The sequence below is a fragment of the Carassius carassius genome, chromosome 16 (assembly GCF_963082965.1).
Source record: "Carassius carassius chromosome 16, fCarCar2.1, whole genome shotgun sequence".
NCBI lineage: Eukaryota > Metazoa > Chordata > Actinopteri > Cypriniformes > Cyprinidae > Carassius > Carassius carassius.
In genome coordinates, this window is record NC_081770.1 from 29,053,953 (window position 1) to 29,075,274 (window position 21,322).

Genomic DNA, 21,322 nt, shown 5'->3' on the forward strand with positions numbered 1-21,322 from the left:
TTTCTTCAGCACACCTCCTCTTCCTCAACACACTCAGCGATAAACGGGATGCAGATTCGTTTGGGAAGCGTTCTGACAATGCTAATTACTCTGGTTGTGCTAATGAGAGGCGTGGTGATAGTTGGCGTTGTTATGAGTGCGCTAAAAAAGTCAGCTGTGGTAATTGTCTCTGGCTTGTCACACGGTGCTTTCTCAACAGTGCCTTCTTGTCAGTTCACATTGCACATTTGATCTGACACCTCGCATACGCTCAAGAGCTTCCTCGTTCAAGTGCTTGCTACGATAATTAACTACCGTGGAGGAAGACCCCTCTTTTAGCAGGTCCCTCGACACGCGGGTGCAACTGAAGAAATATGCAGAGCATATTAGCGCAACATGGCATGATTGAAGGGGTGTGACTATGAAAATGCCTTATGATAGTTTCTCCATGAATCTCTGTTCTTTTGCTTAATGAGTACAAGCTTAATGGATCCAGTTACGAAACAGGAATTAGCATCTTTCATTCTTTCTCAGCTCATGCTGGTTTGGGTTTTGAACGCTGGAGGCAACATTTTACATTTACAGACGCTCATCTGCTTTTTGCTAGGAGGCTGCAGTTTGTTGTTAGACACTGAGGGCTAAAGCTAATTTAACAAACTGATATTTTATTCAACAAAAAGTTTTGACAAGAACATCTGTGGTGTTAACAACAGCAAAATAAAGGAAAATGTATAGTTCTATACCTATAATCTATAGTAAAACTATAGTTTTAACCCTATAAAGCATATTGTATCATATTCGATATACTGATTTCTAACTACATGATCAACATGATCTGAAAAACCTGCTGTACCTGTTGTTTTAGCTAGTAAAAGGCTTTTTACTAATTGTACAATGGTCTCTCTTCAGTCCATAGTTCAAGTGTATTTTTTGCTGTGAAATCTTTACAATTTTTTTTATTAATTACAACAATACGAAACCAAATCATTAATTAATTATTATTATTATTTATTTATTTATTTTTTAAAGTAAAATATAAATGACGTTTAAAATTTTTTTTTTTTATAAAATTTAATGAAAAGTCTTAATTCAATGCCATGTGGTGTAACCATAAAACAAAACAAAAACAGTAAAAAGAAAACAATTATGCAAAAAAGTAAATAAAAAATTAAGAATTAAAAACAATTATATATATATATATATATAGTTTCTTTTTCTATTTTATAAACATACATCGTTGGTGTTTTGAAAAGGTTTATTTTAATGACTCAGAAAAATGTCATAAGAAATGTCATAAAAAAAGATAAAACTATAAAAGTGTCTATCAAACTTTTTAATTTATTAATTCTAAATGTCATGTGGTGTAACCATCAAGTCATACGACAAGCTTACATCATGGATGGTTATGAGTGTCCACATGATACAATTTATTTTCATATGTTTGTTTTTGCACCACATGACAAAAAGGATTTCAAAATATTTATAACATATATAGACTACTTAACTACTTAATTTTAGCCTTTAAATGAGCCAGACCCAAATAACTGGAATATTGAAGTCAGATATATCTTAGGTAAAAATTAAACTGTATAATTGGCCTGGGCATGTATAAAAAAATTCTAAGTAGCCATATAATGAGCAGCATAAAGTGCAGACAGAGTAATGCAGTGCTTTTAGCTTTCACCCTGCCAGGTTTAATTTGCAATGATGACCGACTGATTTAGAAGACATAACTATTAGAAGACAATGGGAAAAAAAAATGTGATGGCAAAAGATATTCAGGGTGACTCACAGCCCAATAAAGTGCAAGCGTAATCCCTCAAGTGACAGAAGACGCACTTGCTCTGTCCCCGAGACAGACACAATTAGCTCATCGGCTATAGGCTCAATTCTCCCAGACTAATCAAAGTTTGAAACTCCGGGGAAGTGCATAATTATACCCTGTTGGTATTAGGGAAAGTATCCAATGATAAGCTAATTAAAAATGAAGAATGGGTGAGCGGTTTTGTTTTCAAACAATGCTCCTTTATATGTCACGCTTGATGTTCAATTTGTTTAAATACCGTCCATTAATTTAGTGTGAACTGAATGAAGTCTACCAAGCCTTTGATTCCCATGTTTTCATCTTGGATTGCCGGCCCTTATTCAGTCTATTGTGACGAAGGTTTGGCAGTGAATGCATCAATCCTCTATTCTGGCACACAATCAACTCGACGCAGAGTTGTGGGGATGTAGCAGACGTTTCATCGTGGCTAGCTTGGCGTTAGCAAGCTTCCCCAAAGTTTAAATATATACCCAACAAGTGTCTCCATACCACATAAAATATTAAACTTTAAATGTTATTAGATTTCTTCTATAACATTAATACAAGTGACCATGAACTTGCCATGTCTTACCATGTCCATATTAATTTTTTTAACATAAGTCTAAGTTTTTTGTTTTGTTCTTTCCCCTAAAGTATTATAATATACAATTGCATTCAAAACGTTGATGTCTGTAAAATTTTGTAATGTTTTTAAAAGTAGGCTTATCTGCTCCCCAAGGCTGCAATTATTTGATGAAAAATACAGTAAAAGCAGCAATATTGTGAAATGTTATTACAATTGGAAATAACTGTTTTGTATTGCAACATAATATATATATATATATATATATATATATATATATATATATATATATATATATATATAAAATTTAAAATATATATATGAATATAGAATTTATTTTTGTGATAAAAAAAGCAGAATTTTCAACATCATTACTACAGTCTTCAAAATCAGAAATCAGCCTTATAATTGAAATATTTCGAAACATTAAATATATTTGCTGTCACCTTTGCTCAACAGAAGTATTATTTTCATTCTTTATTTTTTCTTAAAAAAAATAATAATAAAATAACAAACCCTACACTTCTGAACAGTAGTGTATAAATAAGAAAAGTTCCTTGAACAAACATATCAAAAAGTATTGGGAATGGTTATGAAAATGCTGCGATATTTTATCTCACTTTAAAAAGAGAACAAAAAAAAAATGTCCTGCTTGATAAAATTGCATGAATCATATCAAAGACGCTCAATCAGAAACCAATATCAAAATTTCTCAAAAGATCTATCACTGTGAAATTACTGACTTTAGTAGAAGTAGACAGAAGTAAAATTCCAGAATAACCATTTATAGAAATATTGGACCCACTTTATATAATGTGTCTTCAAATACCATATACTTACATCTAAATTAATCAATAGATATAATGCACTTATTGCATGCATGCATGTTTTGCATTAATATGAAAAAAAAGATAAATAAATACTTGCATGTAGTTAACTATTTCAGTTAGGATTAACTCGCACCTAAACCTCCCTACACAAATCACCAAATCTGTCCCTAACCTTAACCTATCCCACCTCAATAGCATCAATTCAACATGAACACAACAGATACACTGTACCTAGCAATTCATTATTTTGATAGTACATATTAATTAAAGACACCTAATATAAAGTGGGACCAAGATGCTTGCTTAAATTAACACAAACTTTTTTTGTTTGTTTGTTTGTTTTTTGCCTGCATAACATGAATTTTGCTGGTTTATAAAACCTAAAAAAAGACATTTTAATTGAAGGATGTGCGACCAGCTCCCAAAGGTCAACGTCTCTGGAAGCGTCTGTGTGACTTTTCACGACGCCTTTTATCTGACTCATCAATGCAACACTTAGTAAGATCAACAGTCGAGCCCCGCCCACAGTCACATCTCATTGGTCCAACATTTGGCTCATGACCCAACATCCTCCAATCAGCTGTGATTATTTCATGTCACGCAGCAGACAAGTTGGTGGAAACATGTCACACGGAGGTATAGGAATTGGATCTGCTCATTTGTAGCTTATTTCTGCACTCACTGAAACGTTACGTCAAGAAATCTTGAGAACCGAAAAGAATAAGCTGTGTGCCAATCCGCAGGTAGAAAGTTCCTTGACGTAAAAACTGTGATGCACCAAAGCTGTTTGCAGAAGCAAGCCAGCTTCCTGTTTTAAAATTCTGAGCTTTTTACGAAAATGTAAATCCTAGGCAAATCAAGATTGCATAATGTCATTAAATATTAATTCCTCTGCAGCAAGCAAAAAAAAAAGAAAAACACATTAGAGCTCTTTTCCACAGCACATCCTTATGAATTCAATAATAACCAACTGCAGTGTGATTCTGGGAATGGATTCAACTTGGGCTTTTATCGCAGGCTCACTAAGGAAGAAGGATAAACCCAACAACCTGCTGTTGTCTCCTGCTAGCATCCGATAAGAGTCAGTAGGTGTGCATTCAGTATTAGCGTTCCCAGTACAGCTCCTTGCAACATGACCTTTCATGGCTGTCTGAAAGTGCCCAGAAAGTGAGGAAAAAACATCACTTGACACTTTCGGAAATGATGCCAAAAGCAAGGACGCCTTTGCTGCGAGACAACAGTGAGGAGAGACGCTGATTCCCTGCAGCTCCGGCCCTGCAGGACCGTTAGAGGGACTTTCTCTTTGTTTCTTCAATGCTCTCTGTGGGGAGAGCTGAGGATGAGGCATAAATGACATTTGCTTTGGAAGACGTAGGCGATCCTTGGAGAGACGGATTCTCGTCTGTGACTCAGAGGAGCTATTGTGGCGCTAACAAGCTTCAGTACTCAAGGGGGCGATAAAGTCGCTTTTGAATATTGTTAAACTGGATTTAAACGTGTAGAAATACACAGAATATGTGAAAAACAAACAAACAAAAAACAACAACACTATTTCTCTCTGCTATGACAAAAGCAGATGGTTTATGCTAAAGGCTCTTATCGAATTCCTTGCGACAACGCAAAACTAGTGCGAAATCTCCACCCTTTACCAAACGTGAAATACTTTTATGGATAATTCAGAATGTTTTCTGTCACTTTAACAAGTAACATTTATATTTTAAACATTCCCACTTTACATCATGCTAACAGCTAAAGCATGCTGATGTCTTAAAGTTTTTTTTTTTCGGCACGAAAAAATGAGAAGGAGCGATGCAATGCTTTGTAAGACTAAAAGAGCCACAGACGTTATGGTCGGATTTAAAATACCCATGATCTTTGGAAAAGTATTGTAACCTGTGACTCAGTGGAGTTACTGTGACATTTAACAAGCCTCAGTACTCTAGGGGGTGGAAGTTACCGTCAAATGTCATTAAACCAATACAGAAATACAGAATACACACCAAAGATACAGGAATATGTTGCTCTCCACCATGACAGCAGAGGAAATTTACCATGGAAGCAGACGGTTTGTGCTAATGCTTTATGCAACGGTCATTCCTTGTGGAAATGCTAAGAATGCAGCTAAAACAAAATGTCCACATTTAAGCAAATTTTTAAACATTTATGGATAATTCAAAATGTTTTTTCTTTCATATATTCATATTATTCATAAGTCATATTGTTTATTCTCACTTTTGGAAACATCCTCACGGTATAGCATGCTAATGGCTAAAGCGTGCCAATCTGAGATGCTTTTGTGAGCATAATGAGCATAAAGAGAATATCAAATACACCTAAAATAAGCCTAAATGTTCCTTTCACATTTAAAATACCCACAATCCAATAGAGACATATCCTTATTTGTGATTATTGTTATTGTGTCATTGTTAAGCCTCAGTACACTAGAGGGTGATAGAGTTACCTTCTAATGTCATTAAACCAAATCTAAATGTAGAAATACACACTTGTTTAGCATATCATTATCTTCACACTGTTTCCCTTTACCATAATAAATAGAGGAAACTGACCATAGAAACATTTATGCTAACAGCCATGATAGCATTCTTTGCTGTAATGCTAAGAATGCAATTGGCTTTAAAATTTCCATGCTTTCACAAATTTTTAAATAATTTATGGCTAACTCATGGATTACCATTTTCTGTCAGTTTGACACACACACACACACACACACACACACACACACATATATATATATATATATATATATATATATATATATATATATGCTATCTTGTCTTGATTTTAGAAACATTTCCCACAGTATACCACGCTAAAAGCTAACACATGCTAATGCAAGAAAGTACAAAATAAAAATAAAATAGTCTAACTAATGACACTGCAGATGTTAAGACTAAAAGAGGCACAGTAGTTCTTGTCACTTTAAAAATAGCAGGCGTCACTATATTTACAGGATGGAATCAAAGCATGACGGTAAATTGTGTGATTTTTAACCAATCAAGTCAAGTCCAACCGATTCTAAAGATTTCATCTGGTCAAAAACTGTGACAAAATGTTGACAAAAATAAAGGGTAAAAGAATGTGACCTAAAAAATATGACTTAAAAATGTTTGTTTTGCAAATTTATGCATTTAATTTTTAGTTTTAATGTAAATTGTGTTCTGATTTGTGAAGAATATTTCAGGTCCTTTTGCTGAAACTAATCTACATATATGCCACATGTATTGTACGATCAGCAGTTTTTTCGAGGAATTATGGGAAGCAGTGATGAAAAAAAGACAAGAAATCCCTGTAGGATGGTTTGCGGCACTCTCTCACTGTTTCCTCGATTTCCCCTCTGTGAAGGGCCGAGGACGGGGGTTGAGGCGTAAATGACATTTGCCGCAGGAGCCGTAGGCGATCTTTGGTGACGACTCAGTCAGACTCCTCATCTGTGACTCAACACAGGCTGGAAGATGTGAATCACAAGTGGACAGCATTCTCACACTCACTTTCTCCCTTCTTCTCTCCTCTAATAATACCACTTCTCGCAGGCTGAGCATAAAAAGGATTCCCACAATGCAAGACAAATCCATTTACAACGTTATTGAGGCCAAGCGAAAACACAGCCTGACAAATATTAAGTACATATGATGAGATGCATACTTTCCGCAACAAATACAATTATTGTTTGCCTTCATGGTAATAAAAGAGGCATCAAACTTTTGAATGAATTACAACCAGATGTCAGGGAATTACATTGTGCTGTTGTGAATGAGAAAATTCCTTTCCTAGCATTATTAGAATAATTAATAATGAAACTCTCGGTGGAATTTCAATATAAGAGAAGCAAATGATTATGATTATGACAAATGATTGTTTACCTACAGCAAGAGCAGACATTGCAATACTAAATTATGTAATTATCATCTAAATCACTGTAAAAAAATAAAATATCCAACACAAATATATAAAATAGCTATAAAATCAATGTGTAAAGACCATGTGAACAAAGTCAATAACACTGATCTGCCCTACAAAGGCAAAAGACCTTAATTAGCTTACTAGAGTGTAAAACTAAGAAAAAACTTAAAAAACTTATTACTTGATTGTATCAAGTAATAAAACGCTAGTGGATGCCACGGATACCAATTTATTTGCTATGATTTGTAACGTAAAATAATGCTAGACATAGCATAATTGCTTTTATATTGACTTATATTAAATATAGCCTAACCTAAAAGAATGTTTTATGGATTGATTTGAACGCCAGAAAGCAGGAATAATGGTCAGAATAGTTGTGGATTAAACCTCTCCGATGACATTCATCACCATGGATTGATTTTATAGGGTTACAAGAAAACGTAGGATATGGATTTAATTGCTACCCCTAAGTAGGCTATACTGATTTTATGATTGATCATGCTAGATATGGCATTCAAGTCCACACATGTCCAACTAAGTGACAACCTGGTGAATAATATGCATAAAAAAAATAAATAAATAAAAAATACCCGGAAATTTATTTAAAGGTTATTTCAGATTACATATTCCAAAGGTATCTAGTCTTTACAGTGTTTTTTTTATATGGAGATGTTTGGTAGATCTAATTAAAATAAACACTTTTCCAACAGTTTTATCACCAATCTTCGACTCATCTCTGAGATCTCCAGAACACCCGAGGCTACACACTCCACCTGTTCGGGCGGAAGTGCTTCCATGCGGCGTCGAGATATATATAAAGGCGGGGGAAGCGCGGAGGTCTAAAAGCTAAGCTAAAGCTAACACAGCTCCGTTTGGAGACGCAAAGCATTTCAAACGATTCAGTTCGATTTGGTGAACTGGTTCATTTGCAAACCGGATATCATACACTGCAGTGAACGCGGTCATAACAGACACGGAAGAGAAGACAATGCTGAATAAAGTCGTAGTTTTTGCTATTTTTGGACCAAAATGTATTTTCGATGCTTCAACAAATTCTAACTGACCCTCTGATGTCACATGGACTACTTTCAAAATGTTTTTCGTACCTTTCTGGACATGGACAGTATACCATACACACAGCTTCAATGAAGGGAACAGAAAGCTCTCGGACTAAATCTAAAATATCTTAAACTGTGTTCCAAAGATAAACAGAGGTCTAACTGGTTTGGAACGACATGAGGGTGAGTTATTAATGACAATTTTTGGATGAACTAAACCTTTCACAAGCTAAATTACTTTTATGCTTACTTCAACAGCGACAGCAAGGAGACGACCAAAATCACACACTCAGCACACATACACACACAAAAACAAGCAACACAAACTTAAAGCAAAGTAACACAAAAAAATAAAATAAAATAAAAAATAATAATAGTAATAAAAATAAAACAACCAAACACAAAAAACATACACACACAAAATACTAAATATCAAACACAAAGTAATTCATAACAATAAAACTAAATTAAACAACCAAACACAAATTAACACTTTACCCGCCAGCATTTTTTTTGCCACCACTGCCATCAATTCTAATGATTTGCACTAAAATTTGATGACCTCAAGTATATTTTGCTGTATGAATATTTGAATATGCAATAAACCAAAATAAAGATCAAAGCCTCGACTTTTAAACAACAACAACAACAAAACTTGTATTTTAGCTTAAAGGTTTTTTTTTTTTTTTTATCAACACTTGAATATAGGAAGGTTTAAAAAAAATCTGAATTTTGAGCAAAAAGTTAAAACGTTTATCAAAACCTACATCTGGATAATATTCAGTACAATTATCAAAGCATAAATCCAGTAAATCACTTCCATTAATACCTCCAAAGCTTGTACAGACATGTACCACTTCCTGGATCAACATTTTACTCCGTAACATAATGCCGTTTTCCTTTATATGCTGTCTATTCCTGATGAATGCATTATTTTTCATATGCATCTGTTTATATAAGAGCTTGCTCGTTTCTCCATCCTGGCCATGTGTTTTTTTTTTTTTTTTGTTCTTGAGGTTTTGTACTCATTCAGAAGATGTGTAATAGGGCCCCTGAGTGTATAAAAAGCCGTAAAAACTTGTCTTTGGCGGGCAAAGAGTTAAAAAACTAAACTAAAATACAAAACAAAACATCAAACACAAAAACAAACGTAAACAAAGCAACACAAATCATAACGACAAAACAAAACCGAACAACCAAACACACAAAAAAAATAAAAAATTATCGAGCCATGTTGAGTACCTTACGAGCACCTCCTGACAATTAAAAAAAATACAAATATATTTTGACCAGTGTAAAGGCTCTCCCTATTGATCATTCATATACAACCACATCACACAGAATACTAGTCTACACTGACACACAAATAAAATACTCAGGGGTCTAGTTCAGTGGTCTCCAACTCTGTCCTGCAGATTACATCTCAAACCCCAATCAAACACACCTGAACCAGCTCATAAAGGTCTGGACCCTGCACGGGTTGCTTGATAATGACAGGCAGCTGTGGAGGAGCAGGTTGAACTGAAGTCTACATGACAGTAGCTCTCCAGGAGCAAGGGTGGTGATCCCTTATCTTGTTGTTTCTGTTGAACAGAACGGTCATGTTGTTCTCTGCTAGTCTTTTTAGCTTGTTTATTTTTCCATCATAAAGATCTGCTCACACCAACCATAAAGATATAGTTCTAAAAAATTTTCTCAATATTAAAGAATAGCAGAGTCCACACTACAACTATAATGATAAAGGAAAAAGGCATAGAGAAACGGTAACGTTGGAATCATTTTCAAAACGATTTTTCTCCAGTTGAACAATACAAACACTGACAGCCAATCAGAATCAATCCTGCTGTAACGAGCTCGAGAATTTAAAGCGGCAGACGCACATGCGCTCAGAATAAACAGACGATATCGTTCGCTAGTGTCGACGCTAATATTGTTATCTTTATAGTTATCGTTCCTGGTGTGAACGAGCCTTAAGTTAAAGTAAGTTACCTGACTTGTGACACATGTAAGGGCTCACGGCCTCCCAAACTCACACAGTGTATGATAGATTTACAGTAATGCTGACAGTGAGGCTTAATAATCAGATTGCGTATGAGAAGAACTTGATGTTGTTTTATTTTATATTGAACTATTTATTACTGCTGCTGTGTGTATGCTCAATAATCCCAGCATGCATAGACATGAACAGATTGCTGATGTTATTAATGAACATCTAATAACCTGTACTCCCCGGGGGAAGGGTTCCTCATATACGTTAACATATAATCTATGGTTCAATCAGAGGTTATGGTCTTATGAAGCTCTGGCTATTAAGATGAATCTTTTAAATGTCCCTAGCAATTATCTGGACTAAATTATATTATGTTTAACTGCTATGCTTGGCTGTGCCCAACTGCTGGGTGTAGAAAGAGCTTCCCGAACGATCCGAATTAAAATTACGGGAAAGAAGCCCATATACAGTATAATATGTGGAGTAAGTAAGAATTATAAAATGCACATTAATAATGGAGGAATAAATAATACATAAATAATACAGAAAAATAAATATTATAAATTATATATATATATATATATATATATATATATATATGTATGTGTGTGTGTGTGTGTGTGTGTGTGTGTGTGTGTGTGTTTCCGTGTGTAAAAAAAGTCATTTTTAAAGTGAACAATGAATAATTCACTAACAATGAATAATAATTAATAATCAATCACTTATTTTTCTGAATCAAAAGGAAAAAAAAAAACATTAAATTTAAGGAACGTGAATTAATGAATGAATGAAAATAAAACTAGATAAAATATGGAGAGAAAAAAAAAACATGTGGAACAATGAATGTATGAATGAAACTTATCTTTCTTGAAATTATAAATTATATAAATTATAATACATTTAAGGAATATAAATGAATGAAAAAAAAAGAAATAATACAAATCCTATTTAATTTAAGGAATGTAAATCAATTAATATTTAATAAATGCATGAATAGCCTTAAAAAACTAAACTAGCTAAATACAAAAACAAATATGAAGGGTGTAAACATTTGTGAAGTGAATGAATTAATGAATATCTTATTAACTTACTTTTCTGAAACTCACTAAAATCACATAGCAAAAGTTTGATGGATGAATCTGAACCCCGTTATCTGATGAGGACACTTTTGCAGACAACATGTACTCACGTGGAGTTGGAGAGTTTCTGTCCACTGTCCTATAAATTTATACATGGGAGTGTTGTTGTTGTTCATCTGGTACTGGAATAGATGGTACCGTCCCGGTGCGTCGCCGTTCCGGTTGAATGTGACGGACGTCTTGGCGCTCCCTACGAAAGACAGGCTCAGACTTAGAAACCCCACTTCAACACTGTCAGACGAACACAATGTGTATCAATCATACGTCATGAAACAAAACGCCCTGACATGCCTCCCAGACAACAAGACCCCATTGTTTGCATTTCCACTCCGCACGGAGACAAAAGTTAGTTTTGTTGTGACAGAAATACAAACAACGTGTGCCCCTCAGGCCAACAGCGGAGACTGACAGAACCTGACATTCAGCGCCATCCGATTGTTTGAAGAGCTTTACCTGCAGGGCTTGGCACTCACGATCACAAACCTGACAAAACACAATCAACAGTGTGGCTTTCTCGAGCACAGATGAAACGCCAGCCGCTCGCCGTGGACCGCTGACACGTCCTCATCACACTTATTACACTGGGACTCATGGCTTGAGCAAGGTAGCTATCAGTAGCACTTCTTTTGATATGAGAAACATTCCCTTGAAAGGGAAGATCGTCGCTGTTGTGCAGCCTGTTTTATATAAATCACATACAAAAACTCTCTTACTATTATGCTTACTGTTTTTGAGATCTCCACCACGGAACTGAAAAGTGGAAAGAAAAAGAATGAACAGATGCACCCGCATTCTCTAAAACTGAATCAAATCAAAAATTAATAATTGGAAAGTCAGATTATGAGTCATTCTGTATAGAATGCATACACTTGACAAATCATATAAATGAAGTAATCAGGCAGAGTGTAAATTGACATCCATCAAGAATCGTTTTGCAATCATGGCCCAAGTATGTGATTGGATGACAGCAGTTCATCTTGGCATATTATTTGAGTTTTTATTTTCATATTTAACTTCATTTGTTCGTTTGTTTGTTTGCTCATTTTTACATTGATATTACAAACTAAAAACTAAATTAAATAAGAAATGATAAAATTCACAGATACTGTATGGAACAAGTGAAAATGAAGTACATGATAATAATAATAATAATAATAATAATAATAATAATATAGTGCTTAAATATTACTATTACATATTACATAATATAAAAAATAAACTAGGCATGAAAACTGATGTGAAAAAATAAAATGTGCTTGTGTGTGTGTTTTTTTATAATAAATAATATCAATCGTAATGTGTGTGTGTGTGTGAATGAATGAATGAATGAATGAATGAATGAATGAATGAATGAATTAAATGAAACTAGATAAATGCAACAAGTTATAAAAATAATACTTATTATTATTATTATTATTATTATCATTATTATTATTATTATTATGGCACATTATTAATTAATTAATTATTTCATATATTTGAATGTTTATTTTATTTAAAAATAATTATAATAATAATTTTATCTATACATTTCATTATATTAATATTACTGGCTCTAGCATATGACATTTATTCTAATAATACATAGTATTTTAAATAATTAAATAATACAAGTATAATAATACAAGTATACTACTACTAATATGCCAAACTGTTTAGTTGTTTTCAAGAAATTTATACTTTTGAACAGTTGAACCAACCTGAAACTTTCGACTTTATCCATCAAAATAATGTGAACACAAAAATGTATAGTGTTTGTGTATCCAATTATACATTAACACATCCGTACATAAAGCTGAACATCAGCGACCCTTAAAACCCTCCAATCTATCTACACATCCAAATACTGCATCGTTCTGAAATGTAATCCACATCCGAAGTAGTTTCTTTTAAAACTACCTCAGGCTTGAAGAAAGAAGGGAAGAAAGTGGCAGTGAAAGTAATTAAGGGGAGATTCAGTACAAATACAAAAGATTGACTGTTGCGTTACTTTGAGCAACATGGGTGGACAAAAACCCGCTTGAGTGTGTCTTAGTCCCTTCATTATTCAGTCACTTTGGTGTCACCCGCTGCCTGTTCAGGTTTATTTGGTTTGTCCATGTTTTGTTAAGAGGGCATCATGGGAAAAAGGAAGAAATGTCTTATTCTACTAATAGACTGTGGGGAGAATGAAGACTCTGGAAGCTACAGGAGACCTGCAGAGATAAAGAACAAAGGCACGCTAGAAACATTTAAAGAGCAGATGAGGGCCCTGAAAACCTGCTGAATATCACAAATAACAGCCTTCTGCTTCACACTGAATTAACAAGAGTCTTCCGGGACACTGCGCTGCTGGAAAAACATAAAAAAAAGTTTTTTTGTTGTTGTTGTTGTTCTTTACTATAAATTAGGGCTGGTCATTTAACGCGTCAATTAGATTAATTAATTATGGAGAAAAATAACGTGTTAAATTTATTAACACATTTAACGCACTTGCCCCGCCCCAGACCTCTGTGGATCATCTGCCATTTCCCACAGTCGATTGATGACTAATATGAGGCAGAGCAACAACTTACTGAGTGATGGAGCCTAGAAAATGTCTCTAAGATTCAAGATATGGGGAAAGATGCCCCTGTTTGAAATTTTCTCTCATATTTACATCACATAGTTAAGAAATATCACACGAGAAGTAGACTAAGTGCAATATCACACGAGTGCAAATGTGATACTCATCTTATACAACAGTTAATTAATAAGTTAATATTGTGTAATTTTAGACACACAATGTCAAAAAATATAAAGACAAAGCAGAACTGTTCATCTCCGAGCAACCCACAGCGGCATTTCATTTCTTAATCCACATTTTGAACGAATTGGGTGGATCATTTGGCGCATTGAACCATTGGCATATGCGTTGGCTTTGAAGTGGTGCGGCACAGACCGATCGGTGTTTGACATCAAACCATTTACTTCACTCCTGAATGAATCAGGCATTTGAACGAATCAAACAAATGAATAAATGACTCGATGATTCAATCATTAAGACATTTACCACCACCTACTGGCAGTTTTAGTTTATTATTTAGAGCAGTGGTTTTCAACCTGTGGGACGCGGCCCCCTATTGGTTCACGATGGTATTGCAGGTGGGCCGCCAATTACTATTAAAATAAATAATAATATTGTTCATATATGTACAAATGTCTAAGTCATAACATAATAAAATCATTTCATATATATATATATATATATATATATATATATATATATATATATTTAAATAACAAAAAAAAATTTAAACTGTAACTATGCTTCCAATATTCGAGCTCGCTGATTGGTTCAAGAAAAAACAGCCAATTTATCTTAAGATATTTTTGCTGCATATGCTACAGAACAACAGCAGTTGTGCCAAGCGGTGCCAGCTCGAGTTATTTTCTGTTCATTGCCAGTTCATTCAATAAATACAGTTAACAATCTAGCTTCTGAGTACTAAGTTATTAACCTAACAATAGCGAGGTCATTTAATTTTTTTGCAGTGGGCCGCGCAAACATATGTGTGTGGTTGTGTGGGCCGTGAGTTGAAAAAGGTTGGGAACCACTGATTTAGAGTATCATTTCATTAAAGAAATAATTTAATATTTTCATAGTAATAATAATAAAATTAAGAAAATAAATTATTAAAGTTATAGTTCAACCCACCAAAAATCACAATTCTGTCATAATTTACTCAAATGGTCCAAAAGAGTGTATGTAATAAATTTTATCAAACAAAATATTTCTTGCTGAACCTACTTTTTGTAATCTCTGTTTGATGCTTTGCACAACAATGACTTTAAATGATCTTTTCAGAGTAATTTCTCCAAATTTCTCATCATGCAATTAATTAGATAAAAAAAAAATATATATATATATATCGCTTACCAGCCCTACTATAAATGCTTATGTATACCAGGTGTTGTGTTTTATCATATTTGTTTCATTTTGCTATGGAAGCCCATTTCCACCACGCAATTCAAAAAATCTGAATTGCGAGATACAAACTCAGAATTCTGGTTCATTTTCCCACAAGTTTACATATTGAAATTCTGATGTTTTTTTTTTATTTATTTTTTTTATTCTGTTTATATCTTACAATTCTGCCTTTTTTTCCCCTTAGAATTCCAAGTTCACATCTTTATTTTTATTGACCTTTTTCAGAATTGAGTTTACGTCACAATTTAAACTTTTTTTGCTGAATTCCAAGTTTACATCTTGTGATTCTAACTATTATAGGTTGAGGTATACATCTATTATAGGTGAGGTTATATCTCACAATTGTGACTTTTTCTTCTGAATTCCAAGCTTACATTTCAAAATTTAAGAGCTCAGCTGGCTCTTAAAGGTAATTGAAGATGAGACTTTGATTGGTTTATTACACGTTATGTCCAAAACACACCCATACTCATTAAGAGAATAGTGACAACCCTTTTAGACCATGTGCCAGGTGCACTGACCATTTTTCCCGTCGATAAACTAGCAAAAGTGGATTAGGACACTCCCTAAGTGCACTTGCGCCTTGAGCTTTAGACCATGCGCTTAGATCGTTAAAATAGGGCCCTAGATCTCATAATTTGGATTTTCTCCCTGAATTCCAAGGGGACACTCTTTTCTTTGTAGAATTTTGAGTTTACATCTCTGAATTTCTCTGAATTCCATGTTTACATACAGAATTCAGACGTTTTTTTAATTTTTTGTTTTGTTTCGTGTTTGATTTTTAAAATTCTGTCTTTTTTCTCTCTCTTAGAATTCCACATTTCTATCTCTCAAGTCTGAGTTTAACTCACAATATTTTTATAATCTCACAATATTTTATATAGATACTACATATATTTTTTCAATATATATTTAGGATTGCAAGAAGAAAAGTCAGAATTTTGAGATAAAAAGTCACATTTATCTACCTATCTATATAAGGATTGATTGATTTATTCAATGATTCATCTATCCATTCATCCCCCTGGTGGAAATGGGCTTTCATTTGAACAACCTCATACATGTCTCTAAAAACCCAGTGGCAAAATGTTCCAGTTACGTCACATCACAACAGTGAATTCACCCGTTCAACTTCTAAGCTAGTAGACAGAGATTTCCAATCTCAATATTATACAGTAATTGCATTGTAGTTATTAGATTTGGACATGACCTTCTTAAGTATATTAATTATTAGTATGCAAAGAGCCTTTTAATCTTTTTTTTTTTTTTCTCATGTTCTTGCTGGAGGAAACAGTTTTCCAACTCTTTGAAAAAACGGCAGAAACGTCAGTCGCCCAACTTCAAGCAGTATCCCACCCCCCACCCACCCTTCCCTGTGTCTGTAACACATCCTTTCATCACAAGTGATAGCATGCATAAATAACCAGCAGACAAAAACAGCACTGCACTATTTCATTAATAAGTGCAGTACTAGATAAACAGGTTAGATGTATGACATTCACTTCCAGCAGTATCTACTTTAATTTAATGAAATGTTTTTTTTTTCACAGTATTAGCCTGCATAAATATATTTCCAACTATTGATTCAATAAGTTTCAAGAACTGAATACTTTTAAAATTATTTTCTTCATTATGATAGACTAATTTTAAACAATTTATATGCCAGCTTGCTTGAACTGGCTATTATATTAATAGTTCCTGTTGTTTGAATTAGATCAGTATTTCAGTATCTTTCACTTAGAAATTGCAAGTAAGTACATTTTAGAAACTTCTAAAAATCATGTACGAGTTTAATTCATGTAGAGTTTCTAAAACCTTAAACTCAACTTTACTTTATACTGGGAATGTACACATTTTGGGTAAATTGGGCTTAAAATTGGGTGAAAGAATAAAGTGCATTGGCTTTAAAAAAAATATGTTAATATTATTTATGCTACATACAATAACATCCATCTATGAATTCAATATATTTCTTGAAGCTAATGGTGATCAATCAATTTATATGTTGTGATGCTTATGCAAAGTATGCAAACATAAATGGATTTCAAAATAAACTACGTCATGCATGCATATAAATTCTGAATTAGAGCTGAAGACCCGAGGGCACCCGACGGGTTCGGTCAGTTTCGGACTTAGTTTATATCATCTTATGCGGGCTCGGGTCGGGCTCGGGCTCGCGCTCCGGTTTGCGAGGTAAATGAGCGGTCATGTGATGTGTTTCGATTAGCGCGAGAAAGATGCGAAAATGGATGCTGAGTAGTTGAAACGGAGGCTTGCCTCTGGTGATTACGTTTTGGTTGCACCAGCAACTAAAGCAAAGTTTGAGGTGTGGAAAAGTTTTGACCATGTTTATAATGAGAATAATGAGTGAATAATGACGCACCATAAGTGAGCGCAGGAACACGCTGAAGACATCTACAGTGGATTCAATCATTTTCCTCCACAAAAACATGAAGACCTAGCCTAATCTCTGTGAGTGAATGGTTTTTAAAATGATAACTAAATATTCATTGAGTCTTAAATGCATAATGTGGACAGAGTATTTACGCTTATGTTGGCATTATTCTTTTATTAAATATCATCTGCTAGTGTGAAGCAAATCCAGCGGAGCCTTTATCTTAATTTCGTTATTGCCAAATACCCATCTTACTTTAAAATTTATCTTAATTTAATTTGTCAAAAATGACTCGTTTTTATTGGTGCGTTGGTCTATTTATAGGTTAAATGAGCCCATGTCTAGAATGCTGAGATGTTACGATGTCACAGAGGACTTATTTTATTTCTTTATTCCAACTTCCAAGTGGTCTAGTCTACATTAGTTATGAATAAATTATGTTAAAACATATATAAATGACTCATTATTGACAAAAGGCAAAATAGTTGTGTGTGTGCGCACATTTGAATAATGTCGGGCTGTAAATGGGATCGGGCTTTTAAAAAGCTGTCAATCAAAATGTACTTGTCGGGCTCGGGCCGAAACCTGTCGGGCTCGGTCCTGTCGGGCCTAACTTTTAAGGCCCGATTACAGCTCTATTCTGAATATGAATATGAATTATATATGCATGCCAGAGGGAAGGTTTTCTTATAGTGTATGCAATGCTCATAAATTATAAATGCCCTACAAGTATTAGTGTGCTACAGGAAACAATATCACATGGGCAGCAAACATCAAAATACTTTCATTTAGCTTAAAATAAATAAATAAAATGGTTTATTTAAAATTGTATTATCAAGATGAAATTTTGGGTTACATTTTATTTTAAGGCATCCTTGTTAGAGTGTAGTTATACATTTAAGTACTGAGTAAAATTAATCAACTATGCATCCTTACTATATAGTTAGGATTAGGATTTGGATTAGGATTAGGGTTTGCTTTAGATTACTTGCATGTAGTTATGCATCATTTATTGTTATTATAATAGTAAGTTCATGTAACGTGTGACGAACACCTTAAAAGAAAGCGTTACCAAATTTTGTCTGAAAAGGAGAATATATAGAATTTCTTACATTATTATTATCATTATTATGAATTTTAAGGTGCATATTTACATTTACATATTTATATTTATGATATAAAGCAAATGTACAGGTTTATGCTAAATAAACTTACTTATATAATTTCAAAGTAAATATTTCATTAGTTCCCTTACTCGCAATTAGCAATATATTATTTAATACAGATCATCAGACAAAAGAAAAAATTATCTTTTTTTTTTCTTCATTACAGAACTGAAGCACAGCAAATCATTTTTTCTTCTTCTTGTTATTAACTAGCTTCGATGCATTTCCATAAACTGGCATATGATGTTTAAACATGGCTTTTTACTTCATAAGAACACTACAGAAAACAAATTAGCGACAGCAGAAATAATATTATTTCAAGATGTTTCCATGTTCTTTTTTGTCTTTGCGCCATTGATTGAATTGGGTGCTCATCATTAAAGACTTTTGAGCAATGGTAAACATTAGATCAAAAGCTTGTTATTATCTACAAATGATAATATGCTGTTGTTTGGCATTTCTGTGCAGAGTGATCTGTATATATTAGGTACTTCATGAAAACGTACGCATATCCTTACAAAACAAAAAACTATAAATTCATATAGTTCTATAGGTTCATAATTCTATAGGTTCATAAAACAAACTTCTTTTTTAAACAAACTTCAAAGTTGCACAAATTGTTAATAAAATGAATTGCTTACAGTTCCTAGAATAGTGAAACGGTGCAATGTGTAAAACATTTTATTGTAATAAAAAAATTACTTAATGCAAGTAAAATTTTTACAATTGTACGTTTCAGTGTTAGTCTTAAAATAAATAAATTTAAAAAAATTCACGTTGTTTGGTGGCATACAATTCTTGCAGATTTCTTCATTAGCATTTAGCCACCTGTCTTTGTATACTAGTAATTAAAACAAAGTATTTTGCCGAGTCTGTTTGGAGTATCATTCACTACGCCTTAAGTTAGATCATATATTTACCCCAAATAGTATTTTCTCATAATCACACAGACATCAAAGGTGCAGTTGCACTTTGATCTAACAGTGCCCTGGTGCAGGACTACACAAGTTTTACTTCATTAGGATGCATTAATGAGAGATTTCCTTTCTTCTTGGAAGTTTCCTATTTCAAAGGTCCAACACAAAGGCTGGTTTGGGATGTGTGATATATAAAGTATTTAGAAAGTTGGAGTCCCACGCAAGGATCAGCAACAAAGGATGCTTCAAAGAGGAATGTACGTATGCTGTGTGTATCCACTGGAACAGAAAAAAAAAACTACTCAGTATTGTCCAAACCAGTCTGTAAAGTCTGTCAAAATACACTGTAAAAAAAAAAAAAAATAAAAAAAAAATAAAAAAATTCTACTTTGATATTTCATGCTTAATTCTACGTGTTACTTGCCATTTCTTTGTAATTACTTGTGAAATTGACTAGCAATTTCTGAGTGAAATTATTTTACCACCATTGTTTTTTGGTATAGACGGAAAATTATATATATTAGAAAACACACACACATATATTCTTACACACACACACACCTTAATTATTCCTTATAAATATTTTTAAATATTTTTTAAAGATTTAATATATATATATATATATATATATATATATATATATATATATATATATATATATATATATATATATAGTTTTTTTTTCAAGGTAAAAATTAAATGGGTAAATAACATATATTATTACATAATAGTAGCATGTATAAATCGCACCACATGACATTGTACAACCATTTTATGCCATAAAAGGTACAATTATTCATATTTTATTATGAAGGTATACAAGTGTCCTATCTATGACATCACATTTATTTTTTCATTCATTTATTTTTTATTTTTTTAGGTCGCACCACAAGAAATTTGGCAGACAAAGCTTTTCAAATATCAAAAAGCAATTAATTCAAAATGTTCAAAAGATTATGCCAAACATTTTTTTAAAATTCTTTTTTACCTTCTTATTGAAAAAAATACATATATTCACAAAATAAAACATGCTTAACTTGGTTCTCAGTCACTGTATCTAAGAATTGTATTTTTATATATATTTTTTACATTTACGCATTCGCTATTTTTAATTTTTTTTCCAGCATGTGTGTTCCCTAGGAATTGAACCAACAACCTTTTGCACTGCTAATGCAACGCTCTACCACTGAGCCACTGGAACAATATTTTTGAATTTCTTTATTTGAATATTACATTACATGATCTTGCTACATTAATAACGGTAAATTAAGCATAATGGCAAGCATTTAATCCTAAACCAAACCCAAATCCTAAATAGTAAGTACTTGTAGTTAATTACTATTATTAAGTAGTTATTGTGTAATTACACTGTAATAACATCCCCTTAACCCTCTGGAGTCGATTAACGCGGATACGTGTTATGAGTCATTTTCTCCTGATAACCCCGAAAATAACTTAAATTACACTTTCAGTTTTAATCGTAGAGATAAGAGCAATACATCAATCGAATCTGTAAAGGGTCTACTTCTTTTTGGATACAGACATAATAACAACAAAACTTTGTGCACTTATAAAATAAAGATAACAAACA

The 21,322-nt window shown here is 33.2% G+C and overlaps 1 protein-coding gene across 2 annotated transcripts in view; it reads right to left on the reverse strand.

Annotated features, from left to right (window-relative positions):
* The window catches only part of LOC132160087 (metabotropic glutamate receptor 7-like), a 205,469-nt gene that overhangs the window by 65,363 nt on the left and 118,784 nt on the right, over positions 1-21,322 (reverse strand). For both annotated transcript variants that reach the window (XM_059569796.1, XM_059569795.1), the window contains exon 7: positions 11,355-11,494. In XM_059569796.1, the coding sequence (XP_059425779.1) occupies positions 11,355-11,494 (140 nt within the window). The remainder of the gene's footprint in view (positions 1-11,354; positions 11,495-21,322) is intronic.